We start from the raw sequence: 26,196 nt of genomic DNA on the forward strand, positions 1-26,196 counted from the left end.
GCCGGCTGCACTGGTGTGTGCAGACGCGGAAGTGGCGCCTCGGGGTGGTTGGGTTTCACCAGGGTTGGAGTGCTGCAGGCAAGTAGGATGAAGCGCCGGAGTGTGGGGGGAAGGGTGCAGTTGGGGGTCCATGGAAGGGGGTTATGTTAATGGATCATGGAAGGGACACTGAGGAAAGAGGGGAGGGAGTACATGAGGGAGGTGAGGGCCCGGGAAGCAGTGGCTGCACGGGTGGATTTCAAGTCTCGGGAAGGTAGGAGACCGCTGTGGCGTCAGGAGGCGTGCAGGGAAGGTCCTGTATGTGGATTCTTGAAACTGTGACCCAGTAGGGATTGTGGACATTGGTTATCTAGGCCCCGACCGTGGGAGGGGTAGACCGATGGGGCAGGATGGGATCATTTCAGGAGAAAAATTAAGGCATTGAGCGGTTTCAGAATTAAATGGGTCATCTTAGTGGCTCCTGAAGTCACCGGAAATTACGCAGAAGTGTCAGAGAGGACAGTAAGCCAGTCTTCGAAATGTGGGGCGAGGGGAAAGGGGCCCAGGAGAGGAAGTGGATGGAATAGTCTGATGTCAGGGGTCAGTGACCTTGACCAAGGGCCCAGAGTCATTAGGGGCAGAACCAGGCTTTCGACCGACTCAGTCTGGGTCCAGGGCCTGCACTGCTAGCTTTGCTAGTTACTGACAAGTGGTACTTTTCTGCATTGAAAAAAAAAAACTAAATAAATTTGTTTGGCTATTAGCAGTCATTACATAATGAATACAATCACACCAATGTTCAATTTTTCTTTACGTGAAGTTTGCATGTTTAAAGATGTCAAGAGTCGGTGAAATACACCAGGAACATCACAATCCCCTTTTAAAAAGTGGTGTTGGGGATGCGTGCCCTGTTCACCAATGGGAATGCTAGTCGCAGTGAATGGTAACGGCCACATTTGTTGGGTTGTGCCGTGTGGCAGGCATTGTACTAAGTATGTGTGTGTTTGCCGAACACCTCTAGGTACCGTTTTGTCCGCATTTTATAGACAAAGATACTAGGGCTGGGAGACAGTAAGTGACTGACGTCAGGTTGCGTAGTGCAGTGGGCAGCCTCACCCGGGACTCAGCCTCCTCGAGACCCCATGTGCAGTGTGGTCGGGTTCTGTACCGAGTGCCTGCGGTGTGGTGTTGTCACTCTGGACAACGAGGACACAGCAGCGGTAATGACAGGGTCCTGTGTGTCTGTGGGGGAACCGACCACTGAATGCATACCGTGTGAATCCCAGCTGCAGGCCCTTAAAGGAGCATGCGCAGCGCTTTATGTAACAAGGGGGCGTCCCCTACTCTTGGGCGCCTGGGAAGGTCTGCTTTGGGAGTGACGTTGAAGCCAGACTTGAAGAACAGTGGACGTCATCTGAGTCAGCGAGACGGAGAAATTCCAGGTGGAGAAACCACATACGCAAAGGCCCCCCGGGCCCTGAGGCGTCCTGGGGAAACTTGGGGCTTCCTCGTCCTTGTCCTTGAACTTCGGACAAAGCCACAGGTCTGCCAGGTGGTCGCGGCGTCAGTCATTGCCGCACTTCTTCGTCCCGAGGCTGGTGCCGGGTGTGAAGACAGCGGCACATGGCCATCGTCCCGTCTTGTCACTGGGTACACTGAGGCACGGGGAGTTTTCAGCCGTCTGCTTACGTGGAGAAATCATTTTTACCATTTTTCTCTTTACTTCTCCTGTGTGTCTGACAAACTGCCCCTTTCCATCAGCATTTTAAAATGCCCGTGTTTCTCGGACCATAAGATGCACCTAGGTTTTAGAGGAAAATAGGGGAAAATTTTTTGAATCAAAAAATGTGGTAAAATATTTAATAACATAAATAACGTAATATTCCACCAATGTAAAAGTAAACAGAACTCAACAGCAGTGTTAACAACCATTATTCCCTCCAAATTTGGGTGGAGAAAAGTGCGTCTTATAGTCCAAAAAATACGGTAAATCTCTCTTCCCTATTTCACTGCTCCCCCACACCTCGCAAAAGCATTTACCTGGATAAGGAAAAAAACAAAAACAAAAACATTCGCTCAAGAGCTCCCACACTGTGCGTGGCCGTGAAACCCTAAATCCCACGCCAGGACCCGCTCCCATGAGTCACGGGGTGGAACCGTCGGAAGCCGTCCCCCCGCCAGCAGCTGAGCCGGATGCGGCTGCGGGCAAGCACAGGGGGCGCCCTCTCCTTTAACCACGGGCGGACCCCGGTCATTCATCAAATCCTCTCCTTAGCAACAGGCGGAGGAATACAGAAGTTCAGAAGAAGCGCCTAGGCCCTAGAAGCTCATCATAAAACACTTTATTTATCATCGCCTTCCCTGAGACATTCTTTCTCTCCACACTGAACTGTGTGCACACACTGCGTGCATACCTACATGTAGTCTCTCTGCCCTCCCACTATTCTGTGTCTGTCTGTCTGTCTGTCCATCTATCCATCCATCTCTCCATCCACCCACGTTGCATCTATTCCCCTACCCCTTCCCCCGCAGTGAGCTCTCCACAGGGCAGCCCGTCACAGGCACCCTGACCAAACGCTTCCAACCTCCTTCTGCAGGTGCCACAGTTAGGTGGGAAGGTAGGACCAGCACTTAATAAAAAGAAAAAAAAAGTCCTTTGAAGGATTCTCGTCTTGAGCAGAAGTGGTCGCTTTCTGCACCGGGAGAGCCGTTTGTGAAGGGCCCGCCCGGGCCCGTGGTCAGCCTGGCCCTGCAGGGTGTCCTCACTCGGCGGGGTCCAGGGCACACAGAGGAAGAAACACACACGTCACCAGTCAAGTCAGCGCCCAGCCCAGCAACGAAGACCGGAGGAAAAAAGCCTGCGCAGCCGTGGTGTCTCAGGGCGGAGGGGGAGCTGGGGAGAGAGGCCGGGAGCTCAGCAATGCCAGTGCTTAGGAACAGCTCCGCACGGACTGGGGTGCCGTGGGAGGCGGGAGAGAAAAGGCAAAGAAAAGATCGCTAATTGCCCTGGGCGCACGCAGCTTGCCTGGGTGTCCTGCTGGCCGCTGCGCTTTCCCGACAATAATGGCCCCCCTGATCCTGTTCCTGCTCGAGCCTGGGCATGGGGGGTGGCGGGGGGAGAGAGTGCAGTCCCAGCTGGGCCCTGTGCTGGCTGCTGACCGGGGAGGCCTCCGCCATCTGCAGCTGCCCGCCCACCGGGGAGGACAGTCTCCAGGGTCTTGACTTGTCAGAACGAAGACGTAAACAAACCACCTGACTTCCTTCTGAGTTTCCATTCTGCTGATTTTCCCAAACCGACATGTGACTGGCCTGCCCAGTGTCGGGCAGAGGGTGTTGGTGTCCACACATTGAGGCTGAAGTCAGGAGACTGAGGGGTCCTTCCACGTGCAGGGTCACCTGACCGGACATTGCCCCTGAGCTCCCCGACGGGCGCTCTTCCCAGGGAACCTCGGCACCGTCTGCTCAGTCACGCCGCCTGCTCGGGATGGAGGCGGCCCCTTTGCCACCGCGAGCAGAGAGGAGTTCAGGCGGAAATCACTGTTTGGTTCGACCGCCCCCTACCCCAGCTCTAGCCTGCAGACCAGATGGGGCTGGCCCTCTTCATAGACCGGCGCAGGCTGCTCATCCGACCCGGGGCACTCTGGGGTCAGGCTTTCCAGGGATCATTCCTTCCTAATGAGCTGGGTGTGTCCCTGAGGTGGGGACAGAGACAGGCCCTGTCTCCGGGATGTGCAGTAGCCGTCGTGACCAAAGGGAGCCCGTACAGGGAGAAACTGAGCAAGGACAGAAGGACAGCACTTAGGGCCCTTAGGCCCTCCTTCCAGGCTGGCATACCAAGCAGTGTCCCGCCAAGCCTGGACACGTGACACAGTGGCAGGCCTGCCCGGCCTTTGGGGAGGCCAGCTCAGTTCACTTACTCGGACACAGAGAGCCCTTGAACAGGCCGTTCCCTCCAGCTGCTCTCCGGTGACTCAACGCAGAAGAGTTGCTGGTGCTTTTAGGTCCAGCTCTTCATCCCTTTGTCCCTGCCTCTTCCTCTATGGCCGCCTGGAGCCTGTCCACCCGTGTGGCCCCCCCAGGGATCAGCTGGGCACTGCCAACACCAGCCTCCCCGGCACCCGGGATGCATGATCTGACACAGCCGCTGTCACCGTCACTTAGCTCATGCCCCGTACCTCCATCCCTGTCCTGTTCACCTTTTCTCCTCTGTCCGTCCGGGCACGTGTGCATTGCTTCAGAAAGACGGTAGGTCCCTTCAAGGGGAAGACTCTCTTTATACCAGCTCCTGTGGTCTGGTCCGCAGTTCACATGCCAGAGACCCTCCACAAATGCTTGCTAAATAAATCAAATAAGGATCCCCATTTCTGTGACAGATCATTCCGGACAAGTGGGAAGAAGATGAGTGAATTCTTTTTTTTATCCCTTTGCTGGAGAATTCTGCCACTGACTTCCCTTCTTCCCCTCTCACAGTCCGCGCTTTCCTCTCTGTGTGTGTTCAGTGTCCACACGGCATAATCGGAGCCCTGCTGGGCAGGACCCAGGAGGGGGCCTGGCCTCCCCGTGCCCCCCACCGCCTTCTCTCCCACCGATACACCTACAGGTCCCATCTGAGTTAAACCCTGGGTTGGGGTGGCCGTCGAATCTGTACCTTTGGGCAAGACTCCTCTTTCTCTATGGGAATTGGGGGGGGCCCCCTCATTCTGGTATTTGTAGTTGACTCAGGTAACTAATAAACTGACTTCTCGAACCAGTGCTTGTATGACACGAAATGCCAGATGCTGCTCTGACCACTTTAACTCTGTGGACTGGTTTCTCCTCGGAGCAACCCCACGAGGTTTGGATGGACGTAAGGGCTGCCACCATCAGCCTCATTTTATAGGGGAGGAAGTGCGGACGCCCATGGTGGAGGGACTCCCTCGTGGTCACAGTGCGAGTGGTGGGGAAACTGGACTTGAAGTTGGCAGGCTGGCTCTGGAGCCCACATCCCAACCACTGTGCCCGGCCCCTCTCAGCGTGACCAGGGCGGTGCCCACACAGCGCGTCTGCGGCCTCTGGGTCACCTTTCTCACCGCGTGGGCCTCTCTGGGGCAGGAAGTCCCTTTGACCTGCCACACGCAGCAACATGGCGACCGGTGCCAAGTGACCCTCGTCCCCTTTCATCACCCAGGGCTTGCCTATGGGTTGATTTACGTTATTCTATGCAATTAGTTATTCATGTTGTAGTCATGCCCACCCTAAAATGTGGCTCTTCGAAATTTGTTTTCAAATAACCTAGGAACCATGCCAAGAATTCACTCTAATTGCACATTATACTGTACCAGTCTCGAGTACTAGAGATGACTCAAAGGCAGAATGCACGTTATTGGAAGTCGTTAAACCGATAGTAAATAAGATGTGGTTTCTCCCGAGAGAGAGCGAAAGTTGCTTGTCTATCTGTCTCCTGGTTGCCCTTTCCAGGTGTCTGGGAGCCTGCGGGACAGACCATCACGTCTAGACTTTTCCTTGAATTAAGTCGTGTTATTTTTAGCTGCTCATGAACCACCACTTACTGTTCAACAAAAAGAATCCGACTCCAACCCCGCTCTGTGGGCTTGCCTTCAACGCAGAGAACAAAGTATTAAAACACACACGGAGGAGAGCTGTTTGAGGCGGTGGTTATTCATAGGACAGTATCTGGGTGCATTCTGGGGCCGGTTCCCGTGGCCTCAGAATAGCAGCTCCACATCGAATTCCGGGAATAAAGTGTTTATAAATAGCAAGCGTGCGGAGTGAGTGCGTGCGTCCCAGGCACTCCATCACGTACCGCACGGCCTCTCGCCGCCGCTGCCGGGCCCCCGGAGCGGTCCAGCGGTCAGCCACGTGGGCTGAGCTGGCGGTTCTCAGCTTCATCAGACCCCGAACCCTATTTTATAACCAATGTTTTTTGACCCCTTTTATAACCCTTCAATGACATCCGTCAATAATAAAATCAATATACAAAAAATGTTCAGAATGAAACATCATGCCTAGGTAGAAAGTAACGTGTAATGATTTAAGTGTTTTCATGTGTAAACATGCTGGACATGTCAACATCGGAGAAACATGGTTAAGGGACACGGGCACCCAGTGTAGGGGCACCGGCGTGTCATCGATGTAAAGACAGTCTCGGCGGATGCTGAGTCCGCGTTGGTGGTCGAAGACTGTGAGCAGCGCTGAAGGCAATGACGTGATTTCCCAGAATTCTAAACAAACAGTAAAATTTCTAGGTGACAGTGTGTAATCTCCCCCAGCCACTGGGTGAATGAATGCCCAGTATCGGGCTTAGCCCTGAACAATTACGTGGATTTGTTCTCCTGACTCTTTATGGTCCTTGAAAACTGAAGGCTTGTCTACAGTAAAACCCTCAGTAACTGGATCATTGGGTTAGTGTAATCTGTCAGAGGTGGGGACTGCGTGTGCCTGAGAGCAAGGGCTCAGTTGTGCAGGGTTCGAATATCTAGTCCCCAACACAAGTCCTCACTTTATGGAGTCTTGCTCGAAGGAGTACGTAATTGTGGGGTTGGACCCTTTGGTTAGTGAGAAGATATGTACTATTTAATAGAAAGCATTGTGTTTCGGGAATATCCAGCACCTACATGCTTACCTGGGAGCCTGTGGTTAAGGATTATTGTTAAAATACCATTTCCTTGGTTTCTCTTTGAATAATGAATGGCATTAAAATTTTTGACAACCTCCGGGGCCAGAGGACCCACGATCTTCACGTCACTCTGAAAAAGGGAACAAGTGGAGGACCCGTATGAGCCTTGACCTTGGCCACCAAGTTTTGCTGAATCTTCACCGTGGCGTCTGAGGCAGCTGTGACTACCCCGGCCCTCACAAGCGATGAAGTTATACCCAACGAGACAAATCACCTGCCCAACGTCAGACTGTTGGTTCAACAGCAGAACAGCGTTTGAACTTGAACTGTCTGAGTCCAGAGGCTTCCGTTTCCTCGACAAATCATGCTGCCCCTCTCTTAAACGAGGCAAAGCTCGGTGGCTGTCCAATCCACCTCTGGAGCACTGTGAATTACGGCTATGTGAGGCACACCTTAATACAGTTCTACTCAGTGTAGAGTTCCCGTTGTCAGGTCCATTAACTTGCCCTCTCCTCTGGGGCCAGTGGTTTCTTTGCTGGTCCCACTCTGGGCTGGGGTCCCGCATTCAGGCTCCTGTGCAGACTGACACTCGTGAGGCTCCTGAGGACGGGGGCTTGGGCCTCGTCGTCGGTGGGTCCCCGGAATCCAGCACGGCGGTGCCCGGCACAAAGCGGTGGATACGCAGGGAATGTGTTCATTGAGTCGACTTTCACTGAACGATGTTTCTGTCCTTTCAGGCCTTGGCCTTACACCATATTTCAGCGAGGCTTTGACCTGGTTTTGGGAGAACAGCCTTCGGATAAAATATTCAGGTGAGTGGCTCCTGTGCATCTGCAAGCCCCACACCCCCACTTCCCACCGGGCCTGCTTTCCTAGCGGTAAAGTGTAAGACGGCGAACGTTTTCATGGGTCCTTTTGCCCTTCCTAGCAGCAAAGCATTTGTCCCCCCCCCCCCCCCCCCCCCCCCCCCGGTCGTGCCTGGTGACAGCCTGGAGCCTTTTGCAGTCACACAGATGCTGTCCAGGTCCTGGCCTCCTTCCATGCCCGCTCTCTGAACCCCAGTCGTTCACTGAACCCCTCGGTGCCTCCAGTTTCCACATCTGTTAAATGGGGCTGCGTTCCCCACCTGGCGCCGTTGTCATGAGGATGTTAGGAGGTCATGCAGGCGGAGCCCTGGCACAGAAACTGTCGCCGAGCATGCCGTCTGGTGTCCCCTTCTGCTTGTCTCTCCGCCGTGCGTCTGTCCGATTCACACCTTCCCCATCTCGTCCTCCGCCGTGGCTCACGGTGAACCTCCCCCACCCCCGCTCTGCTGCCTCCCCCTCCTCCCAGCTCTACTTCATTACTATTTTCTTTTATCTGCCACCCTCCAGATTAAATTAGATGTTTCTGTTCCCTCTCAAATTTCTACCCACCTACCTGGGAATAGCACGTATTAGCAAAGTCAACACGCAGAGGAAGATTTTGGATTCCAGCCACGAACTATTGGATTTTCATAAAGTTTAATTCACACCAAGCTTTAGCGGGAGCCCATTTTTATTTCCAAGCTGAGATCAGATCATCCATTTGTTTTGTTCTGTATCTGTCACTGAGCCTGCACTTGCTGAGGACCCACTAGGTGCCAGGGACTGCGCTTGGCCTGGGTGTGTGGATAGGAATCCGTCACCCTCCACGAGAGCGCCCTCTGGTGGAGGAAGTCAATAGTCCTGTGGAAGTGTCTGATGGCAAAGGAGGAGCTAAGCTGTCACATGGTGTTTCAGAGGCGTGGTCAGCAGTCCAGGCCAAACGTGCATCCTTTCGCTGCATGCATACCGTGTGCTGAGCTCACGTATTCACTGCAGCCTTTCCAGCCCCTCCCCAAGACCCTCCCGGCAGCCAGTCCTGGCCCAGGTGTTAGCTTTGCTCCCGCATTTGCTCCTGGAGCTGGCTCCTGCCCTGCTGGCTGGGGACGGCCTGGGCTTGGCCGCTGCGGTGCTCTCCTAAGGCGTGCTCTCAGCAAGAGCGCAGGTTCACAGCACCACCGCCTCGCGGGGCCTCCCCTTCCCCTTCTCTCTCCTGATTGCCTCTCCTGGGGCGGGCCGAGTCCCATGTATGGCGTTGGCCACAGGCAGCTTCTGAGGATTTGTGCTACAAGAGAAGTCAGCTGTATTCCTTAGACTCCGACTTGGGCCTTTAAAGCTCCCAGCCGTGATTTAGCGTCTGGCTGACTCCCTCCCCATTTGTTTCACTGCCGGCCTGCCAGGACCTTCCGAGGGTGATAAGGATCGGACAGATGGGGACAGCCCGGTGCGGTCACGCTGGTTACCGCGGACATGTTCCCGCTCCCCTGAAAGTCGGAAACCAGCCCTCTGGAAGGCAGGGTCCTTCCCGGGGTTGCCGTTGGAGCAGTACTTGCACGGAAACTGCTTCCGTCCCCACCAGCACCGTCTACTCCCTCCAGGTTTGCTAGCTGCCAACCGGACGTGCCGCCGGAGCTCTCTCTGCAGCGGGGATCGGCCCGGCGGTCTGACCCAGGCAGGCAGCCCTCTCGGGAGCCAGTGTGCCAGTCAATAAGTGATCCGTCCTTCTGGTCGCTGGCGTGACAGTCACAAATCTCCCAGATGAAATCAATGGGTCGTGATTTCCTGGTTCCAGGTATTAAGAACTTGAACCGAAACCACTCTGGGGTCTGAGCAAACCCACTGCCAGCAGCCCGGAAGACCCCGTGACCTGCTCAGTGAGGCAGTTCCTTAAAGGGGCCCCTGACTGGTCACTTGCTCTGCGCACCAGTGGCTCCTGATGAATTCCACACCCGTGCACGTGTCCCTGGACTGTGGAATATCATTTAAAGTTTGACATTCAACTCTTCCCACAGTTGAATGCCAATGTACAGCTCCCTTTTAATAGCCTGCTTTTCTCCTGTAGAGCCTCCCATTCTTAGCTCTGTCTTCTCACTGACCCACTGCGCCCAGAGCACGAACATTTCTCACTTTGTGTGTGTGCCCCTACTCTCTCCTCCAGCCGGAACGCGTGGTCTCTTCCCGGCACAAACACTGCCCATTGCCATGGCGTAGACTGAGTCCCAGCTAACCTTGGCCTCTGCGGGGCTTCTGCTGTGACACGGCACTGCTGTGGGCGCTGTAGCTGTGGCCAGACAAATGTGACTGCGGTGTGGTCCCTGGCCTCACAGGGTCTGGTCCAAGTGTCGTGTTGCAGCCTTGACTCTCCGTGGGGAGAGTCCCCAGGGTGCTTCCAAACGACCAGTGACCTTACCCAGCACAAACCCATTCATTCAGGAGTTCTGGGAAGGGGGAACAGGGCGTGTGTGTGTGTGTGTGTGTTTTAAAGCACCACGGTAATTCTAACCTGCATTCAGGGTGGAGAAACGCCACTCTTGAGCTTCTGCAGTCCACAGTGACTTTCCTCCTCGGAATCTCTGTGACATGCTGGCCGTGATATTCATTTGTCAATTATTTTATTTATTTATTTATTTACTTTGTTCAGTTACAGTTGTCCCCATTGTCCCCTGTTATTCTCCCCTGCCCTACCCCCCCCCACCTCCCACATTCAATGCCCCCCATTGCCTTTGTCCATGGGTCCTTTGTACACACTCCTTGACTTGACCCTTCCCCTTCTTAAGCTGCCTATTAGTTTCTCCAGTGGAATGGTGGTCTTACTGAGGGAAGGGGCAATATCGTGTATGGCTTTAACTATTTAATATCTAACATGGAATTTTGAACATGGTAGGTCTTCCACGAATATCTGTAGATGGCCATTTTGGGTATCTCCCAAGGACTTGGACCCGGGTGAGGGAAAGACCTGCACTCAACCCAGCCTTGGTAGCCTGCCATCCCAGAGAGCCTGGGGAGGGTCCAGGCTTAGTCTCAGGGGGCCCGAGGGGAGAGACTGGGTCTTCCCACCAAGCCCAGCCCGGCGCCGAGGGTGTGCTTTCCACAGTGGTTGAGACCACCCCACCCTGCAGGACCTCCGGTGGCCGGCATCCCTTCAGACCGAATTTTTCTCTCAGAAACCCTCCTCCCGAGGGTGCCCCTGCCTCCCGGGGACCAGTCCCTCCTCCTGGATGGCTCACTCTGGGATAGAGAGTGGGGGCAGGCCATGAGTCCATTCCCCACCACCCCCGGCCCACTGCACGCCCCACCACAGCAGAGCCTGGGCCTGTTTTGTCCACTGCCCTCCGGTTAGCATTGGCATCTGAACAGAAGTTTGGAGCTCCAGTTTAGCAAGGCTGTGTGCAGGGCTCGGCCTACCGCTGAGCCACCAACTGTGATGGTCCGCACCAGCTGTCACGCGAGAAGGCCCAGCCCGGGAAAGCATTCCAGATGCTCACCCGACTTCTCTTGGGTGGCTTTTTGAAGCTGTCCCTGCCAAATCGGCATGAATGAGGGACAGATGAGATTTGAGGACACAGCTTTTCTCTGACAGCTTGTGCTATATTTGGTTTTTGGAGTTACTAGATTTTGCAGATAAAAGGAAATTTTAGAATTTTGTTGGCACGGGCCGGCACGGGCTGGAGCGCTGCTGAGAGCCACACTGGAGAGTCAGACCAACCCCCATCTTTCACACTTAAGGGAGGTGACTGTGGAGAGGCCTCTGGATGTCTCCGTCTACTAGCAGGCAGATGGGTACAATGGGGCCGAATGAGCAAGCCCAGGGGGCTGGTGTGGGGCCAAAGGAGGCAGCCCCCCCGGAACACCTGCCCCTTTGAGGGTCCTCGGGAAAGGTGCGTCTCGGCCCTCTCCTGCCTTGGCTTCTCCTGCAGGGTTTCACCTTCACCCTGCCAGAGGTGGAAGGTGAAACCGTCTTTCTTGTGAACCCGGCACAGTGTCATGTCTCAGAAGCCGCCGTGCACTTTGGAAGTTCCTCCCAGCATCAAGCCCAGATCCTTCTTGACCATTAAATCCATTCCCACCCCGAGGCTCACCCATCTCTTGCTCTAAAGGAAGGGCCATCTTCACCACCACTTCTGCCTTTACGTGTGAAATCGGAGTTCTGCCCCAGTAGCCTGGCCAAACTAAAGAACAACCTGTTTATTGATCAGCCCATAAATATTCATGAGCGACCTCCTTGGGCCAGAAGTTGTGTCAGGACCATCTTTACCACCGCTTCTACCTTTACATTTGAAATTTGAGATCTCCCCTAGTAGCCTGGGCAAACGAAAGAGCAATCCATTTATTGATCAGACCATGAATATGTATGGAGCGACCGCCTTGGGCCAGAAATTGTGCCAGTGGCACTGCCCTCTGCCGTCCAGGAGAGCACTCTCTGCACGTGGTGGACGCACGTGTACACGGGCACGGTTCATCATCTCGGGGCAGCCGGGGACCGTGTGCTCGTTCGTGCACGGAGGGGAGAGTCCCTTGCTCAGCCTGAGGGTTGAGCGTGAACATCCTGGAGGACTTCCTGGAAGGGGCGGGACTTGAATAGTCTTCAAATGAGTGGGACTCGAGTAAAAAGACAGGGGAGAAAATTCAGGATGAAGAAATCCCAGGAGCAAAAGCAAAGAGGTGAGAAATGAAGGCATCTCTAGGGACCAGAGTCAGGTTCCACAGAGCGTCATCTCTGGGGCAGTGGGTGGTGTTCTGTGCGCCCGGGTGCCACGGACAGTTGCACGTGGGCAAAGATGGAGCTTGCCTTTCCTTAGAAACATCACTGCGTGCAGAGGCAGGAGGGAAAATGGTGGTGGATGGACACAGACCCTTCTCTTCCAAAAGAAACATTCCCCATCAGAAAGTGCCAGAACTGCCAAACTCTGTTCCCTACAATCTGTTACGTAAATTCTAAGCTACAGGCCACAGGCTTGCCGCTGCGCCTCAGCGCAACACTTCTAATTTTAAAACCAAAAGAGAAAACAAAAACTCTGTGTCCCGATAAATGCGCCCCTCCCCGGCACCGTTCGAACTTGGACACGTTCCCTCTGAAACAGTCCGTGGTGCGGAGCATCGGCGGGCCACCCAGCCTGCCTGGGAGAACGTTGCCGTCTCCAGATGCTGGTCACGGAATGCAACGGGACCACCACAACTCGCAGGTCGTTGCCTCCAGCCCTCATGTACCCTCCAAGTCCCAGGTTCCAGGCCCCTCGGGGCAATGTCTTGCCCCGAACATGGGCTCCTTCATCTTGCCAGACGACGTGTGTGTTTGTGTAAGGGGGCTGCCAGGCCTTCAGTTTTGCCAGCTGTTTACACAGGAGTTGGATGGTGGGTCCCATCTACCGTTCCCATAGCAACGGGCTCCCCTCATCTGGTGCAGACCCCTCCCTGCACAAACCTCGCCCACCTCTTGCCTCAGGCCCCTGGGGATGGGAAGAGTTGAGTGCCTCCCTCAGAGCTGCCTAATAAAGAGGTTTGCCCGGCGGGGCAGAGAACGAAGGGAGTGGGAGTAAGGGTGTGAGTGGGGAATCTCCCAGACCCTGGCCACCTCCCGCTTGCTCAGTGGTTCTGCCTCTCCCGGGGCACCTGTTTCCTCACAGCGGCCCTCCCTCGTGCCAAGGACTGTCATGGGTGGGGGCGGGGTGAGCCTCGGTCAGCAGGTGTTTTCTGTGGCCAGCATTCTGGAGAGGACGACATTTCTCCTACAAGAGCTCGCGCCACCCACCCAGCTTGCTGGCATCTTGGGGAGCTTTCAGGAGCAGGGAGGGGTGCCTGCGGGTTCGGGAGAGGAAGGAGCAGGGTTTGTAAGTGGTCCTCCGTGACCAGCATTGCCCATGGATCCCTGCCGGGCTCTGTTGAGTGGCGCGCACCCTCCTGGTGCTCTGCCCGCCCCCCCAACCCCCACCCAGCTGGAAGGGGCCGAGCCAGCCTGCCCCAGCCCTGGGATGCACTTTCTGCCACACACTGGCTTTTATCCCGCGGACCAGCTTTGACTGTAAACACACAGCACTTGAATGCCTTTGAAGTAAAATGAAGGAATAAATAAACAAGTAATCTCTCAAGGTCTCCCTAAGCTCTTCCTTGAAATGCTGATTGATTCTTTTATTCCTTTTAGCCCCTGTTATGAGAATGAAAAAATACCCAAACCTTCCCTCCCCGAAGTTAGGGCCATTAGCTGAGGGGGTGGGGAGGCGCACAGAGAGTCCTCCTGGGCCTGTCTCCCTCGTCCCCTGCTCGCCTCCCTGGCTCCGGGCTTCAGAATTCCTGTTCCCGTCGCAGGAAAAGGGGAGCTTGCCTCCCCCTTTCTCCTGGGTGGGGTTCCTGCAGGCACAGAGAGACAGGGAGAAACCATTGCTACCACTGAGCATGTGCAGACCAAGGGCCGGGGTGGTGGGAGGCGGCATGTCTCTTCAATTGAAAAGCTTCCCATTACATCCGACTCAAGGCAGGGGAAGCCCGGCTCCAGAGCCGAAGGAATCTGGAACTCGATGCCGTATGACTGGATACAAAACCAACCGCTTCCAGCAGCTGCTGAGTGGGCGCTGCGATCCGTCCCCACCTGTCTGGGTGTGCGAGCGGGGCTGCCTCTCCGCCTCCCCCTCACGCCGTCGTCTCACCCACAAAGTGGCCATTGCTCTCCTTTCTGCTGAGGACACGAGGGCTGAGAAGGCGCCAGGTCCTCCCTCGGGGCGGTCATCGCCCTGCCCTAACCACCCGGCGTTGCGTGTCCCCGCAGGTTCACCTACACCCTTGGGGAGGGCATGTGGCTGCCCCTCAGCAAGAGCTTCGTGATCCCGCCCGCCGAACTGGCCATCAACCCCTCAGCTAAGTGCAAGACGGACATGACCGTGATGGAGGACGCCGTGGAGGTCAGGTGAGCCCAGCCTGGGGCTGCCGAGGCCCAGCCCTGGCCCGAGAGGCCGAGTGAGAAACCCCATGAAAGCGCAGGGTGCTGGGAGAGGCATCCGAGCAGCCGGATAGAGAAGGTGGCGGGCTGCCCTCCCAGGCCTCTCTGCAGCGCCAGGATCCACGCCGTCTGGGTCGGCATCGCACACCCCCAGGCTCAGGCATGGTGAGAGGGCACGAAAGTAGCACATGTAAGCACTTCCCGAGTCCCCTGTGGGCCGACAGGCATCATATGTTAATTTCCTAGCCCAACTGAGACCCTCCTACTCTGACCGGGGGTGGCTACCCCCTTGGCTCGGCTCCCGGACACGGAGAATGTCTGTAATTTGTCAGCTCAAGGCTCCGAGTGCAGTTGGTCTCAGATGTTTGCACGAGAGAGTGAGACGGGACCTGCTTGGCCAGGTGGGAACTGGCCAACGGGGTCCCCGTGGCGACTCCCTGCTCCTGCTGTCCTCCCCACAGGGAGGAGCTGATGACCTCGTCCTCCTTCGACAGCCTGGAGGTGCTGCTGGACTCCTTCGGGCCCGTGCGCGACTGCAGCAAGGACAACGGGGGCTGCAGCAAGAACTTCCGCTGTATCTCGGACCGCAAGCTGGACTCCTCCGGCTGTGTGGTAGGTCTGCCCGGCTGGGGTGCAACGGGGACGGGGCGCGGGCCGAGACGCAGTGCGTGCGGACAGACAGGCCGACGAGGATGCACTGTGACTCAGTAAATCAGGAAGGATTCACGCCGCACCTTCTAGGTGACCTGCAGCTGTCCAGGGGACATCTCAGGACGTGTAAACCAGGATCCTTTCTTTCCCGTCTGCAGTCTAGTTGGTGAGGGACTCCCCCAAAAGACTTGGGAACTAATTAACCGCTTGATGGTGTGCTGTTGACCCTCATAGGAAATACGCCGTACTTACTCTAATAGGAGATTTTAGGGAGTCAGGGGAAGCCCTACCTTTGTCTAGAGTCACATTACATCGATTGCAATGGGAAATTTTAGGAGAAACCTATCCAGGTAGATGACGCCAAGGAATGGTAGAGAAAAACATTAACATATGTCCCCTTTGAGACCATGACGGTGACCCCCTACTTTGCCAAAGGCGGTTGTCTGCCTCGTTACCTGTGGACACTTTGGCTGCCTGTAAAGTTTGCGATGCTGAGGACCAGAGAGGCTGTGTGGACGGGAGGGGACTGAGGCATTGCCCGTGCCGTGAAATGAGGCCTGTTGAACCAGGCAGGTAAATGGAGGCGGGAGCAGATGGAGCCATCCCCCGCCGGGGCCTTTGTGTTGTCATTTTCATGCCCACGACACTGCGGTCTGTTTCTAGCCCTTTCCCCTGGAAGGGGAGGACGCTGCAGCCCCCACAGAGAGGAGAGGGCGCGGGCAGAGAAGGAAGGCGGGAGAGCCACCGTGGAGTGGGCACGAAGGAGAGGGAAGGGGGTTCACGGAGACCCTCTGCTCAGCAGTGTCTCCAGGCAGGGCCAGGAGCTCCCGGCCCTGGGGGACGACGGGGGCCTCAGCCTGCTCCCAGGTCCAACAGTGGTGCTCTCGGAAGGGGACTCAGAGCAGGAGCTAGCTGGGAGGACGCTGCGCTGGTCCCAGCACTTGCACCCTGCTCTTCCCCGTCTCCCGGCAGCTGCCCTGCTCTGCTCAGGGAGCCTACGTCTGTCAGAGCGGGACCTGCACCTGGGGTCCAGGCAGGGCCCCCTCCTCGCAGCCCCAGGGCCTCCCCGACGCTCACACAGCAGCCCCAGTTCACAGGCGCCTGACTTACCAGACCAGGGACGGAGAGTGAAGAAGAGGGGAAGAAAGGGAGCGAAGGGGCAGGTCGGCGGAGACCCTGGCAGGTCCGCCGAAGTGAGGGGGCGGCTTAGAGGATGGACTCTCAGGACACACACGGAGTGCCTTTCCGGCCGAGTCTACCAAAGGCAGCCATGGGGTCAGCCCACGCTCCCCTCCCGGGGGCGGGCCCTCTTTCCTTTGTCATCAGCAACGAGCTGCTCACCGCGGTCCTTCAGGAGACAACCTCACTGTCTAATGAAGACCCAGCTGAGACACTGTTATTTATACTTTGATTTTTGTTTACCATTCAGCCTGCATTTCTTCATCCAGATTTCAACCCGTCACTTTACATTGCTCTCTTGGGTCGTGCTAAGTACTAAAACACTCTTTTTGCACGTGCGTGAACATCCTTCCCACCACCCCCCCCAGGCCAGCTCCACGTGAGCCTGAGCAGGCTCACGCACTCACGGCCATGCACACGCCCAGACTCTCTGTCTCCCCCAGCCACTCTGCCCCTTTCCTGAGGCCCTAAGGGTCTGCCCACCAAAAGCCTTCTGTTGGCGATCCGGCCCCTTCTGTTGGGCATAGGGCTGTGCTGATGGAGTCGTGTACTTTTAACACCGTGATCTCCGGGACGAGGCTAGCGGGAATGGTTCTGATGCGTGTGCGTTTGCAATACGGGCTGGAGCCATCGCAGAGAGTCGCCCAGTTATGCCAAGGCTTGCTGTTAGCATACTTTGAAGTCACTGGCCCACCTGGCTGTTGGAGGGGCGGGGCTTGGCTGACTGGCAGGCCATTCAATGGACTGTTTATTCTTGGTTCTGAAGCACAGGATCCCGGATGTAGGCGGACTGATGGGCTGAGAGCTGATGGGCCACATCATGGCTCTTGAGACCCTATTGAGAAGTAGATTGGGGACTTGACTTGGAGCTGACCTGACCCCCCTGGGCCTCAGTGCTGTCCTCAAGCTCTGGCGTGTAGCAGAGTGGGCCTGTGTCATCTGGAGGTAGACCCAGGACAAAGCCAACTGCCTCTGTCCCTTGTCCTGACACAGGAACCCTGCCGTCTGGCTCTCTGGGTGCTGAACTGAAAGGCTGCCCGGGAAAAGGCGTGTGCTTGTGGAAAGAGAAAGAGAGGAAGGACTCAGAACCCGCTGGCCCTTCCGGAGCCGGGGAGAGGCGGTGGGGGGAGACCGAGTGTACCTCTCATCCTCCTGTTGGGCCCGCAGCAGACTTGGGGTGGGGGCTGCTCCCCCTCAGCCGCCAACCTCCCTTCTTTCCAGGAAGGCAGAACACGCTTCTGGTTCTGCATGGACTCCCACAGGGTTAATTGCTACCCGGTTAATTGCCCTATTGTTTATGTGGCCTCTGAGGACAGGAAACAAGCACCCGTGAAAGTCACGGACCTGTGCCAGCCGGGCCCTCCCCTCCGTTCTAAACCAGAGCCCTCCCCAGAAGCGGGGGTTGCCGACCCTTTGGGAGGCTTCCCAGAGCGGGAGGCAGCCCCCCTCCCCCCACTGATAACCGGGTCCCACTTCTACCCTGGCCTTCCTGTGCCAAGGTGAGAGCCGCAGTCCCCACCTGGAGAGCGGCACAACCGTATCCACCGTCGGTTCTGTGGAGCCCCGCAGGGCAAGTCGCTGTATCAGTGTCCTGTTGCTGCTGCGACAAATCGCCACACGTTCGGTGGCGTCTGTCTTCCAGCTCTGTGGGCGGGGGTCCAGCGTGGGTTTCACTGGGCCAGAATCGGGGTGTCGGCAGGACCATGCTCCTTCCGGGAGGCTCTGGGGGACAGTCCGCTCACGACCTTGCCTTTTCCAGCTCCCGGAGGCCGCCCGCCTTTCCTGGCTCACGCTGCCCTTCTGCCACCCCGAAAGCCGCCACACGGCACTTTTCTGACCGCCCTTCTGCAGTCCCCTCGCCCTTCCCTCCCGAGTCCCCTGGCCACTTCGGAGGGATTACACAGGCTCACCTGGGTAATCCAGGATAATCTCCCATCTCCAGAGCCTGCACTTGATCTGCAAAACCCCTTTCGTCAAATATAAGGTGACACGTGCACAGATTCCGAGGATCATGTCACAGACATCCTCGGTGGCCATCAGGGAAAGAGGGCAGTGGGGACAAGAGTGGACTCGGTGGACAGGACTGTGGCCCAGCCACTCCCAGCTTTAGCCAAGGCCTCCTTATTCTTACCAAGCCTGCCTGCCTACCGAAGGTTAATATAAAACGTTGAAAGGTTACAGCCCTGGCTGGTTAGCTCAGTTGGTGAGAGCATCGTCCTGATGCTCCCAGGGTGTGGGTTTGATCCCCAGTCAGGGCACAAACAAGAATGAACCAATGAATGCATAAGTAAGTGGAACAACAAATTGATGTTCCTTTTCTCTGTTCTCTCCTCCCACCCTCGCTCGCTCGCTCCCTCCATTCCCCTCTGTCTCTAAAATCAGTAAAATAAAATAAGAACGTTTGCAAGCGATTTGCAGTGCTAAAACCTAGTGGAAAGCCCAGGCAGGCCTGCCCCGTCCTCATCGTCACACTCATCCCGAGGGGGGCCCCCCGCGTGTCTGTGCTTTGTGACACGCGCGTGCCCAGGTGAGCAGCCGCTCCTGGGAAGGCGGGAGGTCGCTCTCCAGCTGTCTCGTGTAGAGCACATGACCTTCCCCGCCAGATCATTATGCTCTAACGAGCTTTGAATTACCCAGTGCCCCCGCCGCCCTTCTGTCCACACGCCGTCCGCAGCGGCTTCCCACCAAATGTGTCATTGCACCTCTCCCGGAGCGCAGATGTGCGGAAAGCATTACGATGACCCTCTCTCTTCCTCTCTGTGGGACGGGAAGCAGCGGAGTGCGCCCCAGGGACCCGCGGCTATCGGGGGAGGGGAGCGGGAAGCTGAGACACAGATTTAATTCCATCACTCTTTCCCCTTTGAGGGGTCCTGAGTGGCCCGGGCTTCCGTGTCCGAGCTCACGAGAAGTTCGGGAGATCACTGTTTGGGGAAGGAGTCGGAGAGTGCCATGCAGGGAAAGGGGACGTATTTTGGGTAGGACGATGGTGGCATGTTTTTATGAGTTGCCCAGGTAAGGCGAGGCAGGCTCAGGTATGGGGGGTGGGGGGGGCTCCTTTTCTGTCATTTGTGCCCTCTGCCCACAGAGCATCCGCTCGTCACCTGCACTCAGGTGTGTGCGTCTCAGGCTCGTTGACATTGGACCAGACTCTGAAGTAATCAATCAATCCACTCAAGGCCATTGGTAGAAAAGGAAGGGAAAGACGGTGAAGAAAAGGAATTGAATGGAGGAAATCATTTTAAGCTCATTAGCAAATTACGCCCCAGACCAGTAGTAAGTGAAGAAGCCACGAGCTTCTCATGGAAAACGATTAACCTTGTATATTTTAGGGGTCACTGAAATTTAAGCTCATTTATTAGGCCTTCTTGATGGGGGGAAGGGTTATGGCCATACTACAGAGAATTTTCTCCTTGAGCCTGTGGTTTCTAAAGGCCCCGGAACTGCCTCAAGCGACCTGTGCGAAGAGAGGTTCATGTCTGACCTTGGGGCTGGGGCCAGAGCAAACAGTTCTTTTCAAGGGTTTGTCCGAGGGTCGAGTGGGGTGGGGAGGGAGCATGGTCAGCAGCTGCACAGAGAAAAGACGGGCTTCTGCCCGCACCTGGGCTCGGGCTGCTGGCGCTTCTGGGAAGAAGAGGGCGTGGTCTGGAGCCGGCAAGCTCTCTGTGTTCACACACCGGTTTTGTGTCCGAGAGGAGGAACCCGGAATGTGACTTACAAACAGCACAAGGAATATTAGGCAAAAAAACCCCAAACAAACAAGTTACACCATTGGATGATGGAACGATTGGACAGGGCATGGGGGTTCTAGTTCAAAAAGGGTAAAGAAGAAAACTCTATTTTCGGTTTTAGCCTTTTTTTTTCCCTTGAAATCTTTCAAAATGTTTTACTCTGAACCACAGCCCGAGTCAGTCACAGGGAAGTCAAGATAATTGCATCTTGTTCAGTGATGGGGGATCTTGCCTTGCATTCAAGGTCATTACTCTGGAGAGTTTGCGGAGTTTTGTCCTTAAATATAGGCACCGTGATGGGGGAAGGGGTGTCTGTCTGCGTGGAAGAGGAGAGAGAATATAAATACTAGACTGGAGCTACCAATCCATCATTGATTTCAGAATAGACTCTGGGAGTTTCTTAGAACAATCAGACCAACAGACAGCAAACCTACATGGTGGCTTTACTTGGTGGACGCGGTGACTTTATTTCTTTAGGGGGCCCCGGGGGATTCAGCTTCTCTCAAACTGGAGAAGCCGCGTGGCCGAGTGGGAGGGCCTCGCGTGAACTTTGGGGTCTGACAGATCTCGGCCAAAAGTCTGACCCCCACCTCTGTGGCCTTACACGAGTTATTACCTAACCTTTCTGAGTTTAAGTGTTGGCCTTCTGTGAAATGACAGGGAAAAAGCCTACCCGTGTTGTCGGCACTGAAGGTAATATATGCAGCTTGCCCTGCCTCTAGAATTGCTTGGTTCCTGAGAGCTGTTACTACTCTTTACCTTTGTTCACGAGAAAGGGAAAATCCAAGGCAGTGAACTTCTTTCCCAATCACCTAAGAAAATGCAAATATCAGGTGGCCCCACTTGGTGCACCGATGTGACCTTAGACGCCCAGGTCAGACAAGGCGTGGACGTGCCAGATTTTGGAATACTGCGGCGAGGCCAGCTTGAGTGTCGCTGGCGAAGTCTCCGTGCACACCACACTGGATCCGGCGTGCTGGAGAAAGGCAGGCAGCCGAGGAGATGGGGAGTCGGCACTGGCGGAGACTGCGCCAGCGAGCCGGTAGGGGGGTTGCAATCGAGTGAGGAGGGACAACGGGACGACTGGCTTTGTCTCTGCTTCGATGATGTTGTCCAAGAAGAAGAAGAAGAAAAACACGGCAACCACCGCGACCCATTCAATTCCAATCAAACGTTTGTGTTGTAGTCCTCATGTCCGTGCCCGGGCTGCCCCCTAGTGGTGACGCCAGCTCCCTTCTGGTGGTGCATCTGGCCCAACAGCTGGAAGGCCAAGGAAGCCGGTGGGTGGGGGGCTAACAACACGTGGGGCGCAATCCTCAGCTGCCTCATTTGCTTGTTTACCATCGTCTGCAACATCTGGGCTTGCCCGGCACGGGGCAGCCCTTGGAAACTTCTTGAGATGCTCTCACCTTCCAGCACGCCGGCTGCCTTCAGAGGGAGACGGGGGCTGGACCGGCCGGGAGCCTGGCAGGCCCACGGGGGGGATGGGGGGGTGGCCGTTTGTTCGGGAAATTGAGGAATTAGTGTCAGCAAACAGTGCACATCCTACTGCGATCTTGGGCTGGGATGCAGGGAGGACACGAGGGGGGTTTTCAGGGCTCCCCTGCGCTGCAGCAGCCGAGTTACTAGCCAAGGTGCATGGCAACCCAGAGGAAGAGGCAGCCAGGCGACAGCACAGGGCTGGGCCAGGGGGCGGTGTGTGGCACTGTTCCTCCGAGGTTTGCAAGTCGCTTTTGGTTTGGTTTTGGTTTTGGAGAAGTGCATTGTAGCTAGCTGACAGCACACAGCACGGCCATTCCAAGCAGGGCCAGCTCTGCCCCCCACGCGCCGCCCGGCCCCAGGCAAGTTGTCTGCCCCCTTCCAGCCTGTGGCAGAGAACCCGCTGTCCTGCACATGCACAGGACGTGCGGCACAGACAGAGCAGGATGGCCAAGAGTCGTCCCTGGCTCTGAGGTGGCGTCCAGGGCAGGGAAGAGCCCCTGCGTTAACGGGCTATTGCTTCCCGCGTCTGTTCCATGAGGATAACGGGAGGTGCCGTGAGGAGAAATAGCTACAGCTCCCAGCAGAGCGCTGGGGGCCCGGTCAGTGGCGAAGGGTGACTGTGTGAGAGACCCTGACCCTGGTGGGAGCCGGTGACGGGGCAGCCGCCGCGTGGGCTCCGCGTGGTCCCACCACGACGGCAGTGCGCGTTGGGGAAGTCACGCTCTCTGTGCTGCGTCTTCTCACACAAACGGTGAGGTGGGCACACTGTGGGCCCCAAGGGGGTGCGCTGTGAGCAGGGTGAGTGAGGCGGACATTGCCCAGCGAGGGGTGGGTGCCCTGCAAGCAACCCTGCTGCCCACCCCGCCACCCCGATTCTGGCCGACAGGTCTCCCCGGATCGTCTCCCTTGCGGTCATTCTCGGGGAGTTCCCTGGGGGCGTGGCAGTGCAGAAAAGCTGATCGTCTCACTTTAGTCGTGTCCAGGGCCCAGGGGTGCAGTTCAAGCCCAAGTGAAACACCTGTGGGCGCCCAGGTGCGGGCACCGTCCGCAGGGCGTCCTTGGGGCGGGGAGGTGGTGAGAGTGGCCAGTCCACTAGGAAAGCAGTCAGACCATCCCCCCTAAGGTCACGGAAGTCCCCTGTCTCCTTCTGGTTGGACACCCTGGCTCCCTCCATCCGCTCCCTCCCACACCGGTGCCTGGCACTGATGTTGACGAAGTGCTCTGGACACTGCAAACAAAGTCCTAGTAATACTAAAGCCAGACAGCAACACCCCCTGCCCCTGGCCCGGAGGAGTCTCCGCTAACTCGTTTCCATTCTGGCCCATCACGTCCACACTTCTGCCGGCCTGAGGCCCGGCGGGGAGGCCGGCACCCCTCGCTCCGTCTCGCCACCACGCTCCCCGCCAGCCCGTTTGGAGGAAGTGGCTTGAATGCAGATGTGTGTGGTCTGTGCCCAGGGGGAAGCAGCAAGATGGCCAGAAAGGTCACTTGCTTTCCAAGGCAGCCCAGCGCGGTGGGGACCGTCTGCATTGTTTGCCAATGTGAGCGGTTTCGGGGCTGTGGTAGAATCGGGGTCAGCAGCTCCAGGCCAGTGTCCAGAGAACCCGGGCCCCCGATTCACCCACCCGTGTGGATGTTTTCTGGTTGTGCCAGTGCCCGTCGGGACTCAGCCCCATGAAGGACAGCTCCGGCTGCTACGACCGCCACATCGGGGTGGACTGCTCTGACGGCTTCAACGGCGGCTGCGAGCAGCTGTGTCTCCAGCAGGTGGCGCCCTTCCCGGACGACCCCGCCTTGTACAACATCCTCATGTTCTGCGGGTGAGTGGAGCGGCCGTGAGGCCGACCAGCGTGCTGGGGTGGGGGACGCCGGTGCTGACACTCATAGTGAGGACCATCGGAATGAACTGGTCACCCCGGGCCAGCCCTTGGCTCTGAGAAACGAGCCTGGGGGACTGGGAGGGGAGGGTTTTCGAGTCAGAGCAGGGAGGACCCTCGGGGAAGGTGGGGTCCCACCCCCGGAGATGAGGAAGATGGCCACAGCAGTTGCCCGCCGACACCAGCATTCCCCAGCTGTGCATTGTTGGGCTGTTAACCGGGTGTTTTGTGACAGCCTTTCCGTGGTCGAAACTTGTGGCAAAGGGTGTGTGACACTCATCAACTGCCAACGGACAAGAGGGGGAGGTCTTTGGGGGAGTGAAGGTAATTAAATTCTGCCCCCGAAGTCCCGGCACTCTGTGCGGCCCCCCTCCCCGAGATGCAGTACGTCCCCTGGTGAAGAGCCCTTGTCTGTGGACCCACCCGGTTCCTGGGGCAGAGCGGGGCGGGCGGTGCCGCCCCATCTCGCAGCTGAGAAGACTGAGGCGCAGGCCGGCTGCCCGACTCCCCCAGGGCTGGGGAGGCGGTGAATGGGAAGATCAGGACTAGAATCCAGGCCCTCCCAGTGATAAAAAGGGCCTGTGGCTCCTTCAGAATGGTAATTTACACCACTGACTGGAATTATTTTATAATGGCAGGTTCGTGTTAGATTTCTAAAGTAAATAAAAATTGAGGCCGTTCTTCTATACCCCTAGTTTGCTCGTCTAACCTTTCCTCCCCTCCCCTGCTTCCCGTCCGCCCTCTCCCCTTGGCCCCTCCCCCCCCCCCCCCCCCGCCCCATCCTTCTCCTGCCTGTTGGGCAGAGTGCTTCCTGTCTGCCACCACCCACGGTGGCTGCTGGGCCGCAGTCACGCATGGCGTGTAGTTCTTGCCCTCAAGGACCTCGCCGTCGAATAGGCTAGCGATGGAAGTCAATGTTTATAATAATAAAACCATGCGAGATGGTTGCTAAAAGCCAGTTCCTGCTGAACAATCATGAAAAGATTATCTGGTGGCAGAGTAATGTTATTATATTGCATTTCACTTTATTTTATTTCTTCGCAACCAAGCAGTTTTCGCATTCAGTTTCTTATAAAGTCCCATTCCATCAATGGGAGCTTGATCTAATTTTTTCATGTGTCTATAACATTGTCACTGTGGTCGACCCACTTCAATTAAAGGCAGTAAATTCAGCCAAAGTTGCATGGCTTTATTTATTTGATTAATGCACGCTGAGGCACCTGGGTTGTGCAGAGAACTGAGTTGGGCATTACGTACAGGAGAGACAGCAGGGTACGAGCCCTGGTCTCAGAGGAGTGTGTGTGGCAGGGACACATGGCCAGGGAAGTGGGGACATGGGGCCGTGTGGAAGGGCAGCTGTCCAGGTGCACACGGCAGATGGAGAGGGAGCTGGCTAGCTCCAAATCCTGTCCAGAAACACGACGTCACGGCTCAAGGGTGCAGCCACCTCACTATCTGGTCCCTGACCTACACTGGTGCCATAGAATCGTTTGTGGCTCGTGAGTCACCTCTGCTGCCTGGACTAATGCAGCAGGTCCCTAACTGGACTTCCTTCGCATTTCAGTCAGAATTCAGGACATGTGTTTGTAACACTCGACGAGCTACTGTATGTAGCCGGACAGAGAAGTCCTTGATTCGAGATTCTTGTATAAAGACCAAGCCACAAGCACTTAGAATGAAAGAGCTCTGCTCACGCTTGTTCACACACACATGTAAATGGAGCATAGGGAGGACAAGTAGGTCAAGTGCATTCACACGGGCCTCATTTGTGCCTCTGCGAGTAATGACGGCAGAAGCATTTGGTGCTGGCTGCTGGGCCCAGCGCAAGTCCTGTGAGTCCATCGTCTCACGTGACCTTCTCAACAACCCCGAGAAGCACTCTGATGCACATGGACACTGAAACTCAAGGGTTTGATCACCTGGCCCAAGGTCACCCGTAAAGGGCAGTGTCATTGCCATGCCCGTATTGCTTCTCACCGCTTAAAACCGTGATTGTTTGTCCCTCTACATGGAACAGAATCTTCATCGTATTACAACAGTTACCACAGGCAGCGATAAAAGATGCGTTTTCATGCCACGAACATCCACAAATTCAACATCTTGTGTCTTTCTAGGGAGATGCCCAAATTAAACCAATAGGCTTTTTAAATGACAGACAGCTTTATCAAAATAATTCTTACTCGAACTAACAAATTACAGCCTTCTCAATAGAACCACAAATGAGGTCCGGTTAATGACTCGCGGGTCGTGGGCCCTGACCGACCAGCGCTGGGATTGCTGTTCCATTAGCGTGACCGGACAGGCTTAATGGGAGGGCGTCACGCAGGCCCGCACTCCGGGCCCTGGCGCCCGCTAGTCCCAGGGGAGGGGGAGCGGATACGGGTAGCCCTTGTGTTTGGATGTGTTTAAACAGAACGCAGCCGGAAGATGATCAGTCTCCCTAAGTCCTCAGTTGACTTGTCACTGGACCAGGTTAGAAGGTCATTCATTTCTTAAGCACAGCGTCTTTTTTTTTTTTCCTGCTTACTTCCCCTCCAGACAAAGGCAGGGGCTGGCCACACAGATGGTTCTGAAGGAAGGCTCCAGAATATCCTAGATTTAAATGTCTTAGCGCATTCACAAGCTTTATCTCCAGGGACCGCCCCCCCTGGCCCATTTGGGAAATCAGACCCTTAGAGGAGGACCCACTCCAAAGCTCCGAAAGCATTCACCTGCACGGGGAAGGCCAGGGGCTCGGGTGCGGTGGCGCTGTGGGAGGGGACTTGGTTTACAGGCGTAAGCAACTGAGTGATAAAGGCGACAAGGACCAAAGCGGGGTACTCAGTCTCTAGCCAGTCAGCCCGCTCCCGAGGCCCCTCCTCCCAGCCTGCTGGGCCGGGCTGGCCGCCGAGCCCACTGAGGGACTGACGTC

The 26,196-nt window shown here is 56.2% G+C and overlaps 1 protein-coding gene across 2 annotated transcripts in view; it reads left to right on the forward strand.

Annotated features, from left to right (window-relative positions):
- Positions 1-26,196, forward strand: part of ASTN1 (astrotactin 1) — a 272,757-nt gene that overhangs the window by 178,931 nt on the left and 67,630 nt on the right. For both annotated transcript variants that reach the window (XM_028530660.2, XM_028530661.2), the window contains exons 9-12: positions 7,333-7,407; positions 14,198-14,335; positions 14,830-14,980; positions 23,062-23,228. In XM_028530660.2, coding sequence (XP_028386461.1) covers positions 7,333-7,407; positions 14,198-14,335; positions 14,830-14,980; positions 23,062-23,228 — 531 coding nt within the window. The remainder of the gene's footprint in view (positions 1-7,332; positions 7,408-14,197; positions 14,336-14,829; positions 14,981-23,061; positions 23,229-26,196) is intronic.

Source organism: Phyllostomus discolor, chromosome 14, assembly GCF_004126475.2.
Source record: "Phyllostomus discolor isolate MPI-MPIP mPhyDis1 chromosome 14, mPhyDis1.pri.v3, whole genome shotgun sequence".
Lineage (NCBI taxonomy): Eukaryota > Metazoa > Chordata > Mammalia > Chiroptera > Phyllostomidae > Phyllostomus > Phyllostomus discolor.